Raw genomic sequence first — 13,651 nt, forward strand, 5'->3', positions numbered from 1 at the left:
GAGATCAGGCAGTGATCAGGGAGAGAGTGAGATCAGGCAGTGATCAGGGAGAGGTCAGGGAGATAGTGAGATCAGGCAGTGATCAGGGAGAGGTCAGGGAGAGAGTGAGATCAGGCAGTGATCAGGGAGAGAGTGAGATCAGGCAGTGATCAGGGAGAGGTCAGGGAGATAGTGAGATCAGGCAGTGATCAGGGAGAGGTCAGGGAGAGAGTGAGATCAGGCAGTGATCAGGGAGAGAGTGAGATCAGGCAGTGACCTGGGAGAGGTCAGGGAGAGAGTGTGATCACAGTGTAATCAGGGAGAGATCTGCAGAGAGAAAGAGAGTCATCACAGGGAGAGTGATCAAGGAGTGAGTGAGATCAGGCAGTGACCAGGGAGAGAGTGAGATCAGGCAGTGATCAGGGAGAGGTCAGGGAGAGAGTGAGATCAGGCAGTGATCAGGGAGAGGTCAGGGAGAGAGTGAGATCAGGCAGTGATCAGGGAGAGAGTGAGATCAGGCAGTGATCAGGGAGAGGTCAGGGAGAGAGTGAGATCAGGCAGTGATCAGGGAGAGGTCAGGGAGAGAGTGAGATCAGGCAGTGATCAGGGAGAGAATGAGATCAGGCAGTGACCTGGGAGAGGTCAGGGAGAGAGTGAGATCAGGCAGTGATCAGGGAGAGAGTGAGATCAGGGAGAGGTCAGGGAGAGAGTGAGATCAGGCAGTGATCAGGGAGAGGTCAGGGAGAGAGTGAGATCAGGCAGTGATCAGGGAGAGGTCAGGGAGAGAGTGAGATCAGGCAGTGATCAGGGAGAGAGTGAGATCAGGCAGTGACCTGGGAGAGGTCAGGGAGAGAGTGAGATCAGGCAGTGATCAGGGAGAGAGTGAGATCAGGGAGAGATCAGGGAGAGAGTGAGATCAGGCAGTGATCAGGGAGAGGTCAGGGAGAGAGTGAGATAAGGCAGTGATCAGGGAGAGGGTGAGATAAGGCAGTGATCAGGGAGAGGGTGAGATCAGGCAGTGACCTGGGAGAGAGTGAGATCAGGCAGTGACCTGGGAGAGAGTGAGATCAGGCGGTGACCTGGGAGAGCGTGAGATCAGGCAGTGACCTGGGAGAGCGTGAGATCAGGCAGTGACCTGGGAGAGAGTGAGATCAGGCAGTGACCTGGGAGAGCGTGAGATCAGGCAGTGACCTGGGAGAGAGTGAGATCAGGCAGTGATCAGGGAGAAAGTGAGATCAGGCAGTGACCTGGGAGAGAGTGAGATCAGGCGGTGACCTGGGAGAGAGTGAGATCAGGCGGTGACCTGGGAGAGCGTGAGATCAGGCAGTGACCTGGGAGAGCGTGAGATCAGGCAGTGATCAGGGAGAGAGTGAGATCAGGCAGTGACCTGGGAGAGCGTGAGATCAGGCAGTGACCTGGGAGAGAGTGAGATCAGGCAGTGACCTGGGAGAGCGTGAGATCAGGCAGTGACCTGGGAGAGCGTGAGATCAGGCAGTGATCAGGGAGAGAGTGAGATCAGGCAGTGACCTGGTAGAGAGTGAGATCAGGCAGTGATCAGGGAGAGAGTGAGATCAGGCAGTGACCTGGGAGAGCGTGAGATCAGGCAGTGACCTGGGAGAGAGTGAGATCAGGCAGTGACCTGGTAGAGAGTGAGATCAGGCAGTGATCAGGGAGAGAGTGAGATCAGGCAGTGACCTGGGAGAGAGTGAGATCAGGCAGTGACCTGGGAGAGAGTGAGATCAGGCAGTGACCTGGGAGAGCGTGAGATCAGGCAGTGACCTGGGAGAGCGTGAGATCAGGCAGTGATCAGGGAGAGAGTGAGATCAGGCAGTGACCTGGTAGAGAGTGAGATCAGGCAGTGATCAGGGAGAGAGTGAGATCAGGCAGTGACCTGGGAGAGCGTGAGATCAGGCAGTGACCTGGGAGAGAGTGAGATCAGGCAGTGACCTGGTAGAGAGTGAGATCAGGCAGTGATCAGGGAGAGAGTGAGATCAGGCAGTGACCTGGGAGAGAGTGAGATCAGGCAGTGACCTGGGAGAGAGTGAGATCAGGCAGTGACCTGGTAGAGCGTGAAGGTCAGAAAGGGAAGGGACAGAGAAGGTGAGGAAGGCCGAGGGAGAGGAGGGTGAAGACGGGGTACCTTTCTCCTCGCAGATGAAGCCGGAGGAACCGCCAGGAGTCTCCAGGACCTTCCTCAGGGCCATCACCTTGGTGGCACAGACATACCCGTACCTGAGAGAGAGTGGGGGGTAGTGAGAGAGAGGGAGAGAGATGGAGACAGAGACAGACAGGGGGAGAAGGAGGAAGAGAGAGAGACGGCGCAGGGATACAGCATCACTCGTGACACCCAGGCCACTGACCACAGACAGGCACACAGATCCGTCCCACACTTCCACTGCTGCAGGAGTCAAGAGCCACACGACCACAGCCGGTGAGATCAGAGCTGCAGTAAGTGCAGTATCTCTGCAGTAGCAGTGCAGTAACCAGGCAGGAGAGATCAGAGCTGTAGTAAGTGCAGTATCTCTGCAGTAGCAGTGCAGTAACCAGGCAGGAGAGATCAGAGCTGCAGTAACAGTGCAGTATCTCTGCAGTAGCAGTGCAGTAACCAGGCAGGAGAGATCAGAGCTGTAGTAAGTGCAGTATCTCTGCAGTAACAGTGCAGTAACCAGGCAGGGGAGATCAGAGCTGTAGGAAGTGCAGTATCTCTGCAGTAGCAGTGGAGTAACCAGGCAGGAGAGATCAGAGCTGCAGTAACAGTGCAGTATCTCTGCAGTAGCAGTGCAGTAACCAGGCAGGGGAGATCAGAGCTGTAGGAAGTGCAGTATCTCTGCAGTGACAGTGCAGTAACCAGGCAGGAGAGATCAGATCTGCAGTAACAGTGCAGTATCTCTGCAGTAACAGTGCAGTAACCAGGCAGGAGAGATCAGAGCTGCAGTAACAGTGCAGTATCTCTGCAGTAACAGTGCAGTAACCAGGCAGGAGAGATCAGAGCTGCAGTAACAGTGCAGTATCTCTGCAGTAGCAGTGCAGTAACCAGGCAGGGGAGATCAGAGCTGTAGTAAGTGCAGTATCTCTGCAGTAACAGTGCAGTAACCAGGCAGGAGAGATGAGAGCTCTAGTAAGTGCAGTATCTCTGCAGTAAAAGTGCAGTAACCAGGCAGGGGAGATCAGAGCTGTAGTAACAGTGCAGTATCTCTGCAGTAGCAGTGCAGTAACCAGGCAGGAGAGATGAGAGCTCTAGTAAGTGCAGTATCTCTGCAGTAAAAGTGCAGTAACCAGGCAGGAGAGATCAGAGCTGCAGTAACAGTCCAGTATCTCTGCAGTAACAGTGCAGTAACCAGGCAGGGGAGATCAGAGCTCTAGTAAGTGCAGTATCTCTGCAGTAAAAGTGCAGTAACCAGGCAGGAGAGATCAGAGCTGCAGTAACAGTGCAGTATCTCTGCAGTAGCAGTGCAGTAACCAGGCAGGGGAGATCAGAGCTGCAGTAACAGTGCAGTATCTCTGCAGTAGCAGTGCAGTAACCAGGCAGGGGAGATCAGAGCTGTAGGAAGTGCAGTATCTCTGCAGTAACAGTGCAGTAACCAGGCAGGGGAGATCAGAGCTGTAGGAAGTGCAGTATCTCTGCAGTAACAGTGCAGTAACCAGGCAGGGGAGATCAGAGCTCTAGTAAGTGCAGTATCTCTGCAGTAACAGTGCAGTAACCAGGCAGTGGAGATCAGAGCTGTAGTAAGTGCAGTATCTCTGCAGTGACAGTGCAGTAACCAGGCAGGAGAGATGAGAGCTCTAGTAAGTGCAGTATCTCTGCAGTAAAAGTGCAGTAACCAGGCAGGAGAGATCAGAGCTGCAGTAACAGTGCAGTATCTCTGCAGTAGCAGTGCAGTAACCAGGCAGGGGAGATCAGAGCAGTAGGAAGTGCAGTATCTCTGCAGTAGCAGTGCAGTAACCAGGCAGGAGAGATCAGAGCTGTAGTAAGTGCAGTATCTCTGCAGTAGCAGTGCAGTAACCAGGCAGGGGAGATCAGAGCTGTAGGAAGTGCAGTATCTCTGCAGTGACAGTGCAGTAACCAGGCAGGAGAGATCAGAGCTCTAGTAAGTGCAGTATCTCTGCAGTAAGAGTGCAGTAACCAGGCAGGAGAGATCAGAGCTGTAGTAAGTGCAGTATCTCTGCAGTAGCAGTGCAGTAACCAGGCAGGGGAGATCAGAGCTGTAGTAAGTGCAGTATCTCTGCAGTAACAGTGCAGTAACCAGGCAGGGGAGATCAGAGCTGCAGTAACAGTGCAGTATCTCTGCAGTAACAGTGCAGTAACCAGGCAGGGGAGATCAGAGGGGTAATAACTGCAGTATCTCAGTGCAGCAGCAGATGTGGATCAGCAGTGGTCAGTGAGTATTTTATACCTCCTGAGTGGATTGACGATCTCATTCCTCAACAGATCCTGTGTGTGAAGATACAGGGTGTCATCCTGAGGGCCTGGAGGCCTAAGCAACACTGAGTCCACTGCACTGCTGAAGGAGAACAGACTGAGAGAGAGAGAGGGGTTAATACAGACACACTGACTGACTGGACACTCCAGTACATTAACACTGCACTGAGAGAGAGGGGTTCATACAGACACACTGACTGACTGGACACTCCAGTACATTAACACTGCACTGAGAGAGAGGGGTTCATACAGACACACTGACTGGACACTCCAGTACATTAACACTGCACTGAGAGAGAGGGGTCCATACAGACACACTGACTGACTGGACACTCCAGTACATTAACACTGCACTGAGAGAGAGGGGTTCATACAGACACACTGACTGACTGGACACTCCAGTACATTAACACTGCACTGAGAGAGAGGGGTTCATACAGACACACTGACTGACTGGACACTCCAGTACATTAACACTGCACTGAGAGCGAGGGGTTCATACAGACACACTGACTGACTGGACACTCCAGTACATTAACACTGCACTGAGAGAGAGGGGTTCATACAGACACACTGACTGACTGGACACTCCAGTACATTAACACTGCACTGAGAGAGAGGGGTTCATACAGACACACTGACTGACTGGACACTCCAGTACATTAACACTGCACTGAGAGAGAGGGGTTCATACAGACACACTGACTGGACACTCCAGTACATTAACACTGCACTGAGAGAGAGGGGTTCATACAGACACACTGACTGGACACTCCAGTACATTAACACTGCACTGAGAGAGAGGGGTTCATACAGACACACTGACTGGACACTCCAGTACATTAACACTGCACTGAGAGAGAGGGGTTCATAGGTCCAGGTGACGTGCCAGTTCTCTCACCAAAAGAGGGAGGCGTCCAGGTAGCAGGAGTTACAGTTGCCCTGGATCCCTCTCTTCCAGCCACTGAACCTCTCCCTCGCCTCCGCGCCCAGGAGCGGGGGGGTGTTCTCCTCCACCCTCTCGCTGGCCCAGTCCGCAAACGCTGCGCAGAGAGAGGGAGGGACACAACGGCGCAGATGGGTCAAACTCACAGAAACATCTCTTGACAAAAAAAACGCGCATCAGGGGACAGAATCCAGGGTGGCAGGAGTTACCGGACAATCACAATGCACCCCCCCCCCCAACCTCCCAAGCTCCCGCCCTCCTCCCCGAGCGGCCAATGGCGCACCTATGGAATTGCAGCGCTCGACCGGATTGGCCTGCGCCTGGTGGGCGGGGAATCGGGAGTCAGGGCGACAGTTCTTCAGCTTCACGAAGAGCCCCCTGTTGGCGGCGCAGCGGAAGTACCGCTCGCCCAGATAGCTGCCGTCAGTGCCTGCAGTCACCTCCTCGTCCTGCGAGACAGGAATGAGACAGAGAGACAGTGAGGAGAGAGAGAGAGGGGAATGAGAGAGAGAGACAGTGAGGAGAGAGGGGAATGAGAGAGAGAGACAGTGAGGAGAAAGAGAGGGGAATGAGACAGAGAGACAGTGAGGTGAGAGAGAGAGGGGAATGAGACAGAGAGACAGTGAGGTGAGAGAGAGAGGGGAATGAGACAGAGAGACAGTGAGGTGAGAGAGAGAGAGGGGAATGAGACAGAGAGACAGTGAGGAGAGAGAGAGGGGAATGAGACAGAGAGACAGCGAGGTGAGAGAGAGAGAGATGGGAATGAGACAGAGAGACAGTGAGGTGAGAGAGATGGGAATGAGACAGAGAGACAGTGAGGTGAGAGAGAGAGGGGAATGAGACAGAGAGACAGTGAGGTGAGAGAGAGAGGGGAATGAGACAGAGAGACAGTGAGGTGAGAGAGAGAGGGGAATGAGACAGAGAGACAGCGAGGTGAGAGAGAGAGGGGAATGAGAGAGAGACAGCGAGGTGAGAGAGAGAGAGATGGGAATGAGACAGAGAGACAGTGAGGTGAGAGAGATGGGAATGAGACAGAGAGACAGTGAGGTGAGAGAGATGGGAATGAGACAGAGAGACAGTGAGGTGAGAGAGAGAGGGGAATGAGACAGAGAGACAGTGAGGTGAGAGAGAGAGATGGGAATGAGACAGAGAGACAGTGAGGTGAGAGAGAGAGGGGAATGAGACAGAGAGACAGTGAGGTGAGAGATGGGAATGAGACAGAGAGACAGTGAGGTGAGAGAGAGAGGGGAATGAGAGAGAGACAGCGAGGTGAGAGAGAGAGAGATGGGAATGAGACAGAGAGACAGTGAGGTGAGAGAGATGGGAATGAGACAGAGAGACAGTGAGGTGAGAGAGATGGGAATGAGACAGAGAGACAGTGAGGTGAGAGAGAGAGGGGAATGAGACAGAGAGACAGTGAGGTGAGAGAGACGGGAATGAGACAGAGAGACAGTGAGGTGAGAGAGAGAGGGGAATGAGAGAGAGAGAGTGAGGAGAGAGAGAGAGGGGAATGAGAGAGAGACAGTGAGGTGAGAGAGAGAGAGATGGGAATGAGACAGAGAGACAGTGAGGTGAGAGAGATGGGAATGAGACAGAGAGACAGTGAGGTGAGAGAGAGAGGGGAATGAGACAGAGAGACAGTGAGGTGAGAGAGAGAGGGGAATGAGACAGAGAGACAGTGAGGTGAGAGAGAGAGGGGAATGAGACAGAGAGACAGTGAGGAGAGAGGGGAATGAGAGAGAGACAGGAATGAGACAGAGAGACAGCGAGGTGAGAGAGAGAGAGGGGAATGAGACAGAGAGACAGTGAGGAGAGAGAGAGAGGGGAATGAGACAGAGAGACAGTGAGGTGAGAGAGAGGGGAATGAGACAGAGAGACAGTGAGGTGAGAGAGAGAGAGGGGAATGAGACAGAGAGACAGTGAGGTGAGAGAGAGAGAGATGGGAATGAGACAGAGAGACAGTGAGGTGAGAGAGACGGGAATGAGACAGAGAGACAGTGAGGTGAGAGAGAGAGGGGAATGAGACAGAGAGACAGTGAGGTGAGAGAGAGAGGGGAATGAGACAGAGAGACAGTGAGGTGAGAGAGACGGGAATGAGACAGAGAGACAGTGAGGTGAGAGAGAGAGGGGAATGAGACAGAGAGACAGTGAGCTGAGAGAGAGAGGGGAATGAGACAGAGAGACAGTGAGGAGAGAGGGGAATGAGAGAGAGACAGGAATGAGACAGAGAGACAGTGAGGAGAGAGAGAGAGGGGAATGAGACAGAGAGACAGTGAGGTGAGAGAGAGGGGAATGAGACAGAGAGACAGTGAGGTGAGAGAGAGAGAGGGGAATGAGACAGAGAGACAGTGAGGTGAGAGAGAGAGAGGGGAATGAGACAGAGAGACAGTGAGGAGAGAGAGAGGGGAATGAGACAGAGAGACAGTGAGGAGAGAGAGGGGAATGAGACAGAGAGACAGTGAGGTGAGAGAGAGAGGGGAATGAGAGAGAGAGACAGTGAGGTGAGAGAGACGGGAATGAGACAGAGAGACAGTGAGGTGAGAGAGAGAGGGGAATGAGACAGAGAGACAGTGAGGTGAGAGAGAGAGGGGAATGAGACAGAGAGACAGTGAGGTGAGAGAGACGGGAATGAGACAGAGAGACAGTGAGGTGAGAGAGAGAGGGGAATGAGACAGAGAGACAGTGAGCTGAGAGAGAGAGGGGAATGAGACAGAGAGACAGTGAGGAGAGAGGGGAATGAGAGAGAGACAGGAATGAGACAGAGAGACAGTGAGGAGAGAGAGAGAGGGGAATGAGACAGAGAGACAGTGAGGTGAGAGAGAGGGGAATGAGACAGAGAGACAGTGAGGTGAGAGAGAGAGAGGGGAATGAGACAGAGAGACAGTGAGGTGAGAGAGAGAGAGGGGAATGAGACAGAGAGACAGTGAGGAGAGAGAGAGGGGAATGAGACAGAGAGACAGTGAGGTGAGAGAGAGAGGGGAATGAGAGAGAGAGACAGTGAGGAGAGAGAGAGAGGGGAATGAGACAGAGAGAGAGGGGAATGAGACAGAGAGACAGCGAGGTGAGAGAGAGAGGGGAATGAGACAGGAAGACAGTGAGGTGAGAGAGAGAGGGGAATGAGACAGAGAGACAGTGAGGAGAGAGAGAGATGGGAATGAGATAGAGAGTGAGGTGAGAAAGAGACAGAGGGGAATGAGATAGAGAGACAGGAATGAGACAGAGAGACAGTGAGGTGAGAGAGAGAGGGGAATGAGACAGAGAGACAGTGAGGAGAGAGAGACGGGAATGAGACAGAGAGACGGTGAAGAGAGAGAGAGGAGAATGAGACAGAGAGAGGGGAATGAGACAGAAAGACAGCGAGGTGAGAGAGACGGGAATGAGACAGAGAGACAGTGAGGAGAGAGACGGGAATGAGACAGAGAGACAGTGAGGAGAGAGAGAGGGGAATGAGACAGAGAGACAGCGAGGTGAGAGAGAGAGAGATGGGAATGAGACAGAGAGACAGTGAGGTGAGAGAGAGAGAGGGGAATGAGACAGAGAGACAGTGAGGAGAGAGAGGGGAATGAGACAGAGAGACAGTGAGGAGAGAGAGAGACGGGAATGAGACAGAGAGACAGTGAGGTGAGAGAGAGAGGGGAATGAGACAGAGAGACAGTGAGGAGAGAGAGACGGGAATGAGACAGAGAGACGGTGAAGAGAGAGAGAGGAGAATGAGACAGAGAGAGGGGAATGAGACAGAAAGACAGCGAGGTGAGAGAGACGGGAATGAGACAGAGAGACAGTGAGGAGAGAGGGGAATGAGAGAGAGACAGGAATGAGACAGAGAGACAGCGAGGTGAGAGAAAGAGGGGAATGAGACAGAGAGACAGTGAGGAGAGAGAGAGGGGAATGAGACAGAGAGACAGTGAGGTGAGAGAGAGACAGCGAGGTGAGAGAGAGTGATGGGAATGAGAGAGAAACTTAGAGAGTAAGGACTGACAGAGAGACAGGAATGAGAGGAAGACGATGAGGTGAGGGAGACAGGAATCAGAGGGAGAGACAGCGAGGTGAGAAGGAATGAGAGGGAGAGACAGTAACGTGAGACAGAGGTGAGGCAGGAATAAGAGACAGTGAGGAGAGAGACAGAAAGGTACAGAGAGAGAGACAGAAAGAGACTGACTGATAAGGTAGTAGCACAGCGAGTCAGTCAAAATGTTTCAGAGTTGAAAGGGCAGAAGTTTATCAGCCTCCAGTCCTGGAGGGCCTGGGGCAGTCTGGTTTATGGTCCAACCTGAGCAGTCAATCAGACAGTTATCCTGATTGTCATCCTAATTAGACGCATAAAGGAAGTTACTTGAGTTCCATTACAGTCAATTAATGACATAATTTACTTCAGTAAAAGTAGAGTAGTTCAGTAGAATTACTCCAGGGCATTAAAAAGGAATATCTTCTTTACACAGAGGATGGTGGGGGCGTGGAACAAGCTGCCCAGCCTTGTTCTTGAAGCCGATACCCTGGCCTCTTTCTCGATGGGCCCAATGGCTCCTCTCGCCTGCGACCTCTCCTACATACAGCTCCCTGTGAAACTCCTTCAAGCCCGGCTAGACATGCTGTCAGCCAACCAACCGATCAATAAACTGAGCTGCATGACGCAGACAGAGCTCGGCTGGGACACAGACCAGAGGTCTCTGCACCTCCCCCTCCCCCAGGACCCGCGCCAGACACCCCCCCCCCCCCATCCCCCTCTCCCGGCGGTCACCAGCTCAAGCCCGGCCACGGTGTCCGAGATGCCACTGATCTCTCCGATCCAGCGGATCACGCCGTACATGGGCGGGTCGTTGACCTCCACCATCGATCCCGGCTCCAGCGGCGGTGGCGGCTCGGGCTCCGCCACCCCCGGGGCGGCCCTCGGCTGGTCGCCGGGGCGATCTGGGTGGGGCCCCGCGGGAGGGGGCTGGTCCTGCCGCTGCTGGGCGGCTGCTGTGGACGCCGAGCGCCGTGATTGGCTGGGCTTGGTGGGAGAGGGCGGGGCCACAGCCTTCTCGTCCAATGGCGGGGGGCATGAGTGGCTGGAGGGAGAGGACGGGGACCTTGCTCTCCTGTGGTCAAACGGCGCAGTCTGGGCTGCAGAGACAGGAGCAGGAAGTTAGGAACAGGGCGGCGCGGCACTGCGACACTGTGAATGTGACTATGACACACTGATAGTGTGTGTTTGTGTCATAGTGCTGACAGGAGAAACAGCGCCCCCTCTGTCTGTACAGGCACAGAGGGGAACTGCAACTCAGTGTCAGTGCTGACAGGAGAAACAGCGCCCCCTCTGTTGGTACAGGCACAGAGGGGAACTGCAGCTCAGTGTCATAGTGCTGACATGAGAAACAGCGCCCCCTCTGTCTGTACAGGCACAGCGGGGAACTGCAGCTCAGTGTCATAGTGCTGACATGAGAAACAGCGCCCCCTCTGTCGGTACAGGCACAGCGGGGAACTGCAGCTCAGTGTCAGTGCTGACAGGAGAAACAGCGCCCCCTCTGTCTGTACAGGCACAGCGGGGAACTGCAGCTCAGTGTCATAGTGCTGACATGAGAAACAGCGCCCCCTCTGTCGGTACAGGCACAGCGGGGAACTGCAGCTCAGTGTCATAGTGCTGACAGGAGAAACAGCGCCCCCTCTGTCTGTACAGGCACAGAGGGGAACTGCAGCTCAGTGTCATAGTGCTGACATGAGAAACAGCGCCCCCTCTGTCTGTACAGGCACAGCGGGGAACTGCAGCTCAGTGTCATAGTGCTGACATGAGAAACAGCGCCCCCTCTGTCTGTACAGGCACAGCGGGGAACTGCAGCTCAGTGTCATAGTGCTGACAGGAGAAACAGCGCCCCCTCTGTCGGTACAGGCACAGAGGGGAACTGCAGCTCAGTGTCATAGTGCTGACAGGAGAAACAGCGCCCCCTCTGTCTGTACAGGCACAGAGGGGAACTGCAGCTCAGTGTCATAGTGCTGACAGGAGAAACAGCGCCCCCTCCGTCGGTACAGGCACAGCGGGGAACTGCAGCTCAGTGTCAGTGCTGACAGGAGAAACAGCGCCCCCTCTGTCAGTACAGGCACAGAGGGGAACTGCAGCTCAGTGTCAGTGCTGACAGGAGAAACAGCGCCCCCTCTGTCGGTACAGGCACAGAGGGGAACTGCAGCTCAGTGTCATAGTGCTGACAGGAGAAACAGCACCCCCTCTGTCGGTACAGGCACAGAGGGGAACTGCAGCTGATGATAATCATGGCTGGCGAAGCCGGTGATCAGGTGGGGCGTACCTGGCTGCACCTTGCTCAGCGGCAGCAGAAGCCCATACTTGGGGGAGGGGAAGGAACACAGCTGCTGTCCCTTAAAAACGCCGTCCCAGGAGCCCACGGGATGATCCTGCCGGGGAGAGGAAAACAGCGCCCTCACCAGGAGGAAAGCGTGCCGGCGACCCGGACGGAGCCGAAGAGCGGGACCCCCCGGACGCGGCTCTGCTCCCGTCCCGCCTCACCGCCAGGATGCCCACGAAGACGCCCTGCTCGCCCCTCAGCGGGCCGCAGAACCGGACCTCCCCCCTCTGGACGGCGGACTCCACGGTGAAGGAGACCCTCTGTCCCACCACCGGCAGCGGGGGCGGGGCTGGGGGGTCCCGGCCGGGGGGCGGGGACACATCGGTGGTCCGGGAGACCATCCCCCTCGCAACGCCGCCTCCTCCTCGGTCTCTCCGCACCGGCGCGGCGGGCGTCGCCACGGTGATGTGGCTGACGGGCACGAAGACAGCACAGCCCTCAGGACAGTGGAAGAACTGCTGGCCCTTGTGGCTGCCGTTACTGGTGCCCAGTCCCAGTGCCCAGCCCTGAGACAGACCGAGAGAGAAACAAGCATAACAATAATATCCCTAGATTGATATAGCGCCTTTCTGGACCCTCCTCTCCCAGCGCTGTCCAGTACTGGGGACCCCCTCCACCCCCCCAGTGTGATGATGCTCCAGTCCGCTCACACACTCCAGCTCTCAGTGGGGAGGAGAGCAGAGTGATGAGGCCAGTTCAGAGAGGGGGGTTATCAGGAGGCCATGACTGGTAAAGACCAGGGGGAGTCTGTCCAGGACACTGGGGTCACACCCCTACTCTTTCTGAGAGACACCCTGGGGTCTTTACTGACCACAGAGAGGCAGGACCTCAGTTTTACGTCTCATCTGAAGGACGGCGGAGAAAAATGACAAAGAGAAGGACAGAGAGGAGAAAGGGAACAATGAGAGAGAGAGGGGCTGTGGACTCTTGAGCCTCAGCTGTAAAGCACGGAGACGAACCTGAAGCTGCACTCCGAAGTACACTCCACTGCCCCCTGTCAGCGGGCCTCGGTACTGCAGCACCCCCTCCGCCCAGCTCCCCAATTGGGCCAGCTGGACCTGCAGCCCCGCCCCCGGCTCCAGGGCGGCCAATCGGAGAAGCTTGTGGGGCTTCATGGACAGAGAGAGGCGGTACTCCAGGTCAGAGACGGGCTGCAGGAGATGGGCCACTTCTGCTGAGACCTCCCTCAGGACCTCCTTGTCTATCTTCAGGACAGAGCCAGTGTCCAGCATCTGGGACAATACAGACACTGACTGGACACTCCAGTACATTAACACTGCACTGAGAGAGAGGGGTTCATACAGACACACTGACTGGACACTCCAGTACATTAACACTGCACTGAGAGAGAGGGGTTCATACAGACACACTGACTGACTGGACACTCCAGTACATTAACACTGCACTGAGAGAGAGGGGTTCATACAGACACACTGACTGACTGGACACTCCAGTACATTAACACTGCACTGAGAGAGAGGGGTTCATACAGACACACTGACTGGACACTCCAGTACATTAACACTGCACTGAGAGAGAGGGGTTCATACAGATGCTCTTACCTTGACCCACAGTTGCTCCCCTCGCCCTCCCTCCTGTGCTTGGCAGAGGCTGCCTCGTGGCACGTGGACGGCGCCTTCCAGCTGGTCGTTCACCTTGTAGTCCGAGTCCACGACGTACATCTTCAGCCGCCGGTGCCGGGTTCGATCGGAGTACTGCTTGGTGCTGGTCATCACCGCGGTCTGAGTCAGAACAGAGCCGGTGCCTGTCAGTAACCAGACTCGTCTGTCTTTCAATGACTACCTGTCTGTCTGTACCTGTCCAGCAGTGAGCCTGTCTCTCTCTCTGTCTGTACCTGTCCAGCAGTGAGCCTCTCTCTCTCTCTCTGTCTGTACCTGTCTGTCTTGCCTGTCTCTCTCTCTCTCTCTCTGTAATGGCAGAGAGTAATGGCCTGTCTCTCTCTCTGTACCT

At 55.0% G+C, this 13,651-nt stretch overlaps 1 protein-coding gene across 6 annotated transcripts in view; it reads right to left on the reverse strand.

The window, feature by feature from the left end:
* The window catches only part of cyld3 (cylindromatosis (turban tumor syndrome) 3), a 31,320-nt gene that overhangs the window by 12,463 nt on the left and 5,206 nt on the right, over nt 1–13,651 (reverse strand). For 4 of the 6 annotated variants that reach the window (XM_088915964.1, XM_088915959.1, XM_088915958.1 and 1 more), the window contains 9 exons: nt 13,243–13,422; nt 12,640–12,912; nt 11,842–12,186; nt 11,624–11,729; nt 10,084–10,448; nt 5,629–5,794; nt 5,301–5,442; nt 4,374–4,496; nt 2,120–2,211 (listed from right to left, as the gene is read on the reverse strand). In XM_088915964.1, the coding sequence (XP_088772090.1) occupies nt 2,120–2,211; nt 4,374–4,496; nt 5,301–5,442; nt 5,629–5,794; nt 10,084–10,448; nt 11,624–11,729; nt 11,842–12,186; nt 12,640–12,912; nt 13,243–13,413 (1,783 nt within the window). In that variant the 5' untranslated portion in view covers nt 13,414–13,422. The remainder of the gene's footprint in view (nt 1–2,119; nt 2,212–4,373; nt 4,497–5,300; nt 5,443–5,628; nt 5,795–10,083; nt 10,449–11,623; nt 11,730–11,841; nt 12,187–12,639; nt 12,913–13,242; nt 13,423–13,651) is intronic. The other 2 variants (XM_088915965.1, XM_088915960.1) reach the window with 1 other exon arrangement.

Source organism: Atractosteus spatula, chromosome 5 (genome assembly GCF_055471065.1).
Source record: "Atractosteus spatula isolate fAtrSpa1 chromosome 5, fAtrSpa1.hap1, whole genome shotgun sequence".
Taxonomy (NCBI): Eukaryota; Metazoa; Chordata; class Actinopteri; order Semionotiformes; family Lepisosteidae; genus Atractosteus; species Atractosteus spatula.